Source organism: Zophobas morio, unplaced genomic scaffold (genome assembly GCF_036711695.1).
Source record: "Zophobas morio isolate AGI-343-1 ecotype UQ-CSIRO unplaced genomic scaffold, CSIRO_AGI_Zmor_V1 ptg000012l, whole genome shotgun sequence".
Classification (NCBI taxonomy): Eukaryota; Metazoa; Arthropoda; class Insecta; order Coleoptera; family Tenebrionidae; genus Zophobas; species Zophobas morio.
The window spans coordinates 1,656,085-1,665,557 of record NW_026972117.1 but is presented as its reverse complement, the minus strand read 5'-3'; the positions used below and the strand labels follow the sequence as shown (position 1 = coordinate 1,665,557).

Genomic DNA, 9,473 nt, shown 5'->3' with positions numbered 1-9,473 from the left:
ATTGTTTTCGGAGCGACGTAATGTGTTTGTTGCAGTTATTTTATTATTATGTGACGGTGAACCAGAATCGGAGTTACGTAGGAGTGTTCTGCTTTCACTTTTAATAAGTGTACCGTGTCAGTGTAATCGGAGACACCGTTGAGAAAAGTCAAGGTGGAGATGTTGTTGTTGTTGTTGTAGCTCATTGGCTTCGGGGGTGGGGAGAACAAAACAACTACAGTTATACACTTTATTTCTGAAACACTCATCACATGAAAATACGTGCTTATTTACATATTTGAAGAGCGGGATTTGAGTCCCGAGGTTTGGCGCAAGGAGTCGTGGAAAGGACGGAGGATCGACGACTTCATGCACGAAACGTCAAACGTCCTCTAAAGTGCCTACGAGAACAACTTAGCGTCTAGGAGGCTGAAGTCCGAAACTGCACAAGATTAGGATTAATCAAACTAGGTCCATCTAACGTAACTCTACTCTGGCTTCATGCAATTAGTTGTCCATTTCTTGGCGCAGGGGGTGCGGGATGTGGTGCTGGAGCTCCAGGGGGATCATGAGACGGTCGCGCTGGAAGAATTCAGCGTTCTTGAAAAAAATAAACATTAAACAGGCCGAAATTATTTTGCCACGTTTGCTGCACCGATTAACGCGATTGCTTCTCCGAGCAGAAAGAATAAAATTCGGCGTTTCGTAAGGCTTTCTTACCAGGGCCGTGTCTTCTGGGCAAACATGTGCCGAGAGACCGTTGGTGGGCGGCGCCCGGGTCGGGGGCTGCGGCGGATGGGGTGGTATATCCAGCATGGCCGGAACGTATGTTGCTCCTGGCAAACATTTCGAGCATTGTCGGCGAAGGGCTGGTCTTTGTCGAGAGCCGCGACATCGCAGGGCGAAGCAGAGCTCACCACCCATTTCCGAGCAGAGGGACTGGTGGGGGGCGCTGGCGGAGCGCTGAAAATGCAAAGGGCGTAAAAGGTCGTAAGGTAATAAATGTAAAATAAAAAAATGTTTTGGGTTGCATTTTTCAATTCTTCAGATTTTCATTTTTTGTTTTTCGATTTGCAATTCGTCGGGGTTTCAGGTTTAAATTTTTCAGTTTTTCCATTTTCCGACTTGAGAATTTTTCAATTTTTTGTTTCGGTTTCGGTTTTCTTAATTTTTACAGTTTTCGGATTTTTGGATGTACCGATTTAAAATTTTTTGTTTTTTCATTTTAAATTTTTTCAAAAACTCAATTTACACGATTCCAACCCGGAAAATGATCATGTATTTTTCTTATTTTTTCAATGTTTCTGTTTTTAAATGTTCTGATTTTATCATTTTTCTTTTTTCAATGTGAAATTTTTAATTTTTCAAATTAATTTTTTCGGTTTTTTATTTTCTTTATTTTTCGATTTTCCAATGTTGCGATTTTATAACTTTTCCTTTCTTCAATTTTCAGATTTGTTTTTTCACTTTTCATGTTTAAATTTATCAGTTTTTCGATTTTCCAAATTTTTAGATCTTTCAGTATTTAGATTTTTCATTCAGCCTTCAACTTTTAGATTTGCAATTTTCTCTTTCGGTTTTCTATTTTCTTTTTTCGGTTTTTCAATGTTCCGATTTTCGTTTTTTCACTGTGGAATTTTAAAATTTTTTGATTTTGTAATTTTTGTTTTTTTTTTCAATTTTAGATTTTTCACTTTCATGATTTTTCAATTTCTTCTAGTTTTCATTTTAAATATGTAATAATAATGTTAATAATAATTTAAAAATCACAACCACTTTTTCAATTTCACGATTTCAGAATTTTTTCCATTTTTCAATTATTGGATTTTAAAACTTTTAAAATTTTCGACTTTTCAATTCTTCGATTTCTGCTTTTTCAATTTTTCCATTCGTCAGTTTTTTATTTCTTCAAATTTTCGATTTGCAGTTTTTTGTTTCGGTTTTTTATTTTCTTTATTTTTACAATTTTCCCATTTTTCATTGCTCCGATTTTATATTTTGTTTTTCCAATTTGAAGTTTTTGAGTTTTTCATTTCTTCAATTTTTCGATTTGCAATTTTACAAGTTTTCAATTTTTCGATTTTTCAAATTTTCATTTCTTCACTTTTTCGATTTGTAATTTTTCGTTTTGGTTTTTTATTTTCTTTATTTTTTCAACATTTCGGCTTTTCAGTGTTCAAATTTTATAATTTTTCTTTCTATGAAATTTTTCAATTTTTGGATTTTTCAAATTATCGATTTACAGTTTTCCCGGTTTTAATTTTTTTTATTTTTCGACTTTTAGATTTTTTAATTTTTCGTTTCATCAATTTTTGTTTGCAATTTTTTTATTTTCCATTTTATGTATGTAATGTAATTTAGGAATTTCATTAATTATTGGATTTTAAAACTTTTTCATTTATTCCATTTTTCCATTTTTCGCTTTTTAATTTTTTCGATTTTTCAACGCCACAGTTTTTCGACAGTTCTACTTTATTTTGACGATTCTAAAATTTTTCGATTTCACAATTTGTGGGTTTTCCATTATTTTTTTTTATTCTTTCCAATTTTTCGATTCATTAATTTTCTGGGATTTTTAAATTTCTCGATTTTTAGTTTTTCAATGTTTCAATTTTTCCTTTCTTCAGTTCTGCGGTTTGCAATTTTTCGATTTTGTAATTTTTCGTTTTTTCAGTTTTTTCTATTTTTAGTTCTTTGTTATATTTTAGTTTTTCGATTTTTAGCTTTCGAATAAAAAATCCGAAAAATTGCAAAATTGTAAAATTGAAAAATCAAAAATGAAAAGTATGAAATGAAAATTTTCAAAAATCTAAAAATTTGAAATCACGAAGTTGAAAAATTTGAAGAAACGAAAAGTCGAAAGATTAAAAATTGGGAAATTTAAAAAAGGAAAAAGTGCAAAATCGAGGAAACGAAATGTTTTGTAAAATCGAAATACCGAAAATTAAAGAAATCGGATAATTGGTAATCCAAAAATTGTAAAATTGAAAAATTTAGAAATTGAGAAATTGGGGAATTGAAAAATCAAAGATTGAAAATTTGAAAAATCGAACAAAGAAAAATGAAAAAATCGAAAAATGCATTGAAAAAATATAGAAAATGAAAAACCCAAAAATTGCGATACAAAATGAAAGAAATGAAAATACAAAAATTGGGAAAATGAAAAATAAAAATCAAGAAATTAAAAAATTGAGGAAACGAAAATTTGAAAAATCGAATTAAAAAAGGAAAAATTGTATTATCGAAAAATTGTAAAATTGTAAAACTGAAAAATTGAAGAAATGAAAAATCGAATGCTTCGAAATTGAGAAATTTACAAAATGAAAAAGTGCAAAATCGAAAAATCGAAATATTGGAAATTAAAGAAAAATCGAAGAAAGAAAAATTATGAAATTGAAAAAAAAAACATTGAAAACATAAAGGAAACAAAAAAACGAAAAATTGTGATACAAAATGGAGAAAATGAAAATACAAAAATCAAGAAAATAAAAAATAAAAATCAAAAAATTAAAAAATAAGAAACTGAAAAATCGAAAAACGAAAAATTGTATTATCGAAAAATTGCAAAATTGTGAAACTGAAAAATCAAAAATGAAAAAACGAAAAAGTATAAAATGAAAACTTTGAAAAATTTAAAAATTGGAAATCAAAAACCTGAAAAATCGAGGAAACGAAAAACGAAAAATCGAAAAATTAAACATTGAGAAACTGAAAATCAATAACTGAAAGATTCTAACATCGAAAAATTGCAAAATTGAAAAACTGCAAATCGAAAGATTGAAGAAACGAAAGATCGAAAAATTTGGAAGTAGAGAAATAAAAAAAAATCAAAGCTGAAACAGTGAGAGATTATGAAACCGAAACAGTGAAAAATGGAAAAATTGAACAATTAAAGAAAATAAAAAAAACCGAAATGCCATCAAAAAATTGTAAAATCGAAGAAAAAGGAAAAAGGAAAAATTGTAATACCAAAAAATTGGAGATAAATTTGATTTTGCGAATTTTATTTTTCCCTTAAAAGTTAAAATAAAGATGGGTATATTATGTAATTTTGAGTAAATGTAAAGAAGCATGCTACGCGTTTGTTTCAAGTGAGTTTTTCCATTACAAAATTTTGTGATGATGTCATCAACATTTTTGCAAGGACATGTAGATCAATTTGGATGGAAGCAGTGTAATACTAATAATAACAGTACCGTATTCCCAAATTTTTGGGAAAATGGAGTGAGTCGTTCTTGATTTAATTAATAAAATAAATTGTCTCATTCATTATTTTTTTTGTCACCTGTATAAGTAATTCTAGAAACTATGCAGTATTCGGTTTTGGATTTTCGAAGTTAAATTCCAAAATCTTGTTATACAATTTTAATTTTTTTTCCAAAAATCTGTATGAAAAGTCAACACGGATGCATACACCACAAGTGCAGGTGTATTTAATTTTATAAAAAAATTAACCAAGTTTTGAAACGTCGAGAAAACACGAAAGTAGCAAGTCGCCCGATGGACTCGATTACGGTGCTTCGAAAAGTAAAATATGACTAACAAATAATCTCACCAACACGCCCTAATTCGGCGAAAAGTCTTCCATTTTCTCATCAGCTCGCTAGTAATTCGAACTAAAAATTTAATTAGAGCCTTGATTGCCAGATTCTCGAGTATCCTCGACCGAAGCCGGAGCCCGGCGTCCTTGACGCACAAAAGAAAGAACATAATGCAATTTTCTTGCTAAAGGCCAAATTAAAACGCCATCAATGTTGTGTTGCTGATGGAATTTCAAGTAGACGATAAAAGCCCTTGAAGCAAGTTAAATGTTAAATGAAGGGCCGCAAAATTAGTCGGATATCCTTTTTCCTGCGACGCAAAGTGACAAAAAGTCGCCTTTATTAAATTCTTATCTCTTCCGTGCCGAAAACTTCGTTAAACTGTTTGCCTCGGCGCCGCCCGCTTTTATTAATTGTTGTTTTTTACAACAAACGGCTTATCTCGCGCCTTCCCGCTCCCCAGAAAATTATTTAAATAACGATTCGTACGATTAGGTACCTTCTCGGTGATGGCGTTCTTCTTCGAGTTGTAGCAGAACTCGCAGATCGCGATGATCACGGCGAACGCCAGCCCGCACAGCAGCACGACGAAAACGCCCCCGATGTTATCAACCCCCAGCGAATTCGCCTTCGACTCTTTTCCCTTGTCGTTCCTGCTGCACGTTTCCCCCGTATTCTTCCACCATTTGTCGTACAACATCTGAATCTCTCCCTTTTCCTGTAACTCGAGTATAGCCAGCGATATCTTATCTCTCCAGGGACTCCCCATCGGGGTGGCAATTCCGTAACCCTTCGAATCCAGCAGGCCGCCGATCTGGGTCAAATTGCAGTCACGTTGCACGATGTAGTCCAGCATGGTGGACTCCATCAGGAACGCGTAATTGCCCTCGAGGACCTTCTGGATGCCCTCTTCGTACGTGGGCACGAACACCGACGGCTTGCGGTTCTCCATGAAGCGCCACATCTTCTTGTACGTTTCGATCATGGAGTCCTAGTCGTAACATATAAAATACATTATATAAATTAGCTAAATTTTGCGGTGCGGTTTTTCGACAAATGTTTATCCGTGCACAAAGGCCTGTCTTGGAATCAAGATGCCTGCGTGTGCGGACGGAGCGGGTTTAAATATTTAGGCGGCGGTTTATGGCTTGGAGGGTGGAAATGGGGCACTTACCCTGAAAAATGTCATTGTTGAGCCGCTTTCGAGCGTTCCGTAAGGGATTTCGGTCTGGCCTGCCAGATCCTCGGCGTTCTCGATGGGGGTTATCATGCGCTCGACGGTGAGGAAGGCCGCCAGGTTGGCGGTGTACGACGAGATTATTATGAGGGTGAAGAACCACCAGATGCCCCCGACAATTCGGGTGGATGTGGCCTGATGGATGGAGTGTATTTATAAGCATTATCTCGGGGGTCGTGCGGGGGTTTTTAATGAAGAGAAATACGGGAGCTGCTTGCTATTTCGTAATGCCGCTACTTTGGGTTGGATTTTTCCGTGAGCTTTATGAGTCGTTATTTTTAACAACGACGTTGTCGGGAATATTTTTTGGGAAAAAACATCTGCATAAACGTAACTTGTTGCTTCTGAACTCATTTTAGTTGTAATGATTACTCGTCGGGAAAATTTTTCGATTATTATTATAACAGATAGGCAACCAGTAATTCACATCTAGTGTTGAATGCAACGTGATTAAAATTTTATGCATTTAATTAAACATTAAAAACAAATTACTCCCGAAATGGAACTAATTTACGCTCCAGAGCATCAGCACAAACAAAGCGTAAACAAAATTCGCAACTTTCAACATTTTCATTAAAACTGACATATAAAATGCGTCACTCGCAATGCAACATTTATTTAACCAGACTTTAACATTTTCTAGTTTTTAAAAATTCATCTCGGAAGGCAAATAAAGGCAGTGGAGATCCGAATCCAATTATAATGCATATTGTAGCATTCCGGTTGGCATCGCAATTTAATTTTATTACTTGAAGATTTACGAGGTATTATTTTAAAATGCATCGCTACTTTTCATCCGGCGCTGAATTACTGCAGCTACATACGCTATAAGAGGATAATAAATCCTCTCGAAATTACAAATCTGAAAAGAAGAGAGGTGTTCGTAGCGTATTACTGAAATATATGGTGTATTATGGCTGTGTAATAAACTGAAGTGTCGGGAAAGTTTAAACGAGTAAATCATAGAGGGCGGCGCGAAATTTTAGGGGAACTGAAAGCGCATGCGCGGAACGTGGCCACTTTTAATTGGTGGTTGAAGCGGAAAATTTAATTTTTTTGTGTTAAATAGTTGCATGTTTGTTCAACATTGTTAAAGATTTTTGTGTGCTACTTGTAACAGTTTTGAGAAAAGATTTCAAGGCTGAGAGATTTTTTTTTAAATAACTGCAACATTGTAAAACATTATTTTTAAGAAGATCAGAATTTTCAGTGAGTGACTTAAAATTAGGAAAATCACAATTTGTCAGCGTGACTTCAGAAAAACTGGGTTCTTACGAATTTTGTCTTCGAGATATTCGGGTTTAAAGTCAAATTTTTGAAATAAGTATCTCAAAATTTGCCCCATTTCATTTTGGCGATTCTGGAAAAATGATAAGGAATTTTCGAGAACATGAATCTGGAAAAAAGCTTCTGCTGGTTAAAACTAACAAAATGATTTCTTTTTGGTAATTTTCGACTGTTCCGGAAAGTCAAAAATGTCAGAAAAAAGTTTTTCGAAAAATTGAGCTTTTGACAAAGTTGTCTTAAAATCCACAAAAAAATCTGCGAGGTAGACCTCGACGAACTGAATAAACAATCCGGGAAATCTGGATGGCCAAAAATGATGAAAAAAATCACTGTTGCTTGGTAATGCAACGTTTTTCAGGAAAAATAATCCGAAGTTGATACGACAATTGGTTTCTCAAATATTTGAAGTCAAAATCCTATTTTCAAAATATCCCATAATTTGACATATTTGACTTCGGTGATTCTGGAAAAATGGTAAAAATTTTCTAAGAAACGAATCCGCATTTTTGCTTCTGAAGGTCAAAATTAATAAAATAATTTTTTTTGGTTATTTTTAATGGTATTGCGAAAAGTCAAAAATTTTAAAAAGGGTATTTCGAAAAATTGAGATTTTAGTAAAACTGTATAAAAATCCACAAAAAATTCTGGGAAATAGATCTCGTGGAGCTGAATAAAAAAATCTATAGCACTGATGTGCCGGAATCACAGTTGTAGAGGAAAGTTGAAAAATCTGGAGCAATCAGCATTTTTGTAAAGACCATATTTAAGGCAAAGCCGGAAAAACGGAATGGTTAAAAATCGTGAAAAATATGGTGGTTACATGTTACACAATAGTTCAACGTCTATTAGGGAAAATAATCCAAAGTTGACTCTGAAAAATGGTAAGAATTTTCTAAGAAACGAATCTGGAAAAAGCTTCGAGAGGTCAAAATTAACAAAATGATTTTTTTTTCGTAATATTCAACAGTGTTCCGGAAAGAGTCAAAAATTTGAAAGAAAGGGTTTTTCGAAAGATTAAACTTTTGGTAAAGTTGTCTAAAAATCCTTAAACAAATTGAGGGAAATAGATTTCGACGAATTAAATAAAAAAAATCTATAGTACTGATGTTCCCGGATCAGAATTGCAGGGCAAAGTCGAGAAATTTGGGGCAACTGTGACATTTTTGTAAAGAACATATTTAATGCAACACCGGAAAAATTGGATGGCCAAAAATTGTGAAAAAAGTCATCGTTCTGCAGTAAAAAAATGTCAGTGAGAGGTTTTTGAAATATTTGAGTCCAAAATTATATTTTTAAAGTATGTCAAAATTTGCCACATTTCAGTTTGGTAGTTCTGGAGAAATTGCAGTCATTTTCCACGAAACGAAGCCTGAAAAAGCTTCGGGAGGCCAAAATTAACAAAATGAATTTGGTAATTTTCAACGGTGTTTCGGAAAAAGGCAAAAATTTAGAGCAAAAAGTTTTTCGAAAAATTGAAAATTTAGTAAAGTTGTCTAAAAATCCACAAAAAATTCTGCGAAATAGACTTCAACGACCCGAATGAAAAAATCTATAGTATTGATGTTCCCGGAATATTGTTGCAGGGGAAAGTCGATAAATCCGGAGTAATCCGTGACATTTTTGCAAAAAACATATTTAACGCAATTCCGAAAAAACGGGATGGTCAAAAATCGTGAAAAAAATCGTGGTTAGGTAATAGTTCAATGTCAAACAGGGAAAATAATCCGAAGTTGATACGGCAATTGGTTTTTGAAATATTTGAGTTCAAAATCGTAGTTTTAAAATAAGTAAAAATTTGCCACATTTCAGTTTGGGAATTCTCGAAAAACAGTAAGAATTTTGGAAGAAATGAAGCCGGAAATAGATTCGGGAGGTTAAAAGTAACAAAATATTTTTTTTTAGTAAAAAATTTCAAAGAGGTTTTTTGAAAAATTGAGATTTTAGTAAAATTGTCAAAAAATCCACAAAAAATTCCTGACAAGTTGAATAAAAAAATCTACAGTATTGATGTTTCCGGATAACAATTGCAGGGGAAAATCGAAAAATCTGGAGCAATCCTAGCATTTTTGTAAAGAAGTTATTTAAGGCAACACCGAAAAAACTGAATAGTCAAAAATTGTGAAAAAAAAATCATGGTTACTTAGTAATGCAGCGTCTACCAGAGAAAATAATCCGAAGTTGATAGCGAGATTGGTTTTTGAAATATCTGAGTTCAAAGTTACTTTTTTAAAATAGTATCTCAAAATTTGCCACATTTCATTTTGGCGATTCTGGAAAAATATTAGGAATTTTCGACGAAATGAAATTATAAAAAGCTCTTGGAGGTGAAAATCAACAAAATTTTTTTTTTTGGCAACTTTCAGCCGCGTTCCAGAAAAGGCAAAAAATTTTATGCAAGGGTTTTTTCGAAAAATTGAGTTTTTGGCAAA

At 33.2% G+C, this 9,473-nt stretch overlaps 1 protein-coding gene across 5 annotated transcripts in view; it reads right to left on the bottom strand.

Annotated features, from left to right (window-relative positions):
* Positions 1-234: 234 nt before the first annotated feature.
* The window catches only part of LOC135127548 (glutamate receptor ionotropic, kainate 2-like), a 193,332-nt gene continuing 184,093 nt past the window's right edge, over positions 235-9,473 (bottom strand). For all 5 annotated transcript variants that reach the window (XM_064053999.1, XM_064054001.1, XM_064054002.1 and 2 more), the window contains 4 exons: positions 5,695-5,892; positions 5,020-5,511; positions 700-942; positions 235-579 (listed from right to left, as the gene is read on the bottom strand). In XM_064053999.1, the coding sequence (XP_063910069.1) occupies positions 487-579; positions 700-942; positions 5,020-5,511; positions 5,695-5,892 (1,026 nt within the window). In that variant the 3' untranslated portion in view covers positions 235-486. The remainder of the gene's footprint in view (positions 580-699; positions 943-5,019; positions 5,512-5,694; positions 5,893-9,473) is intronic.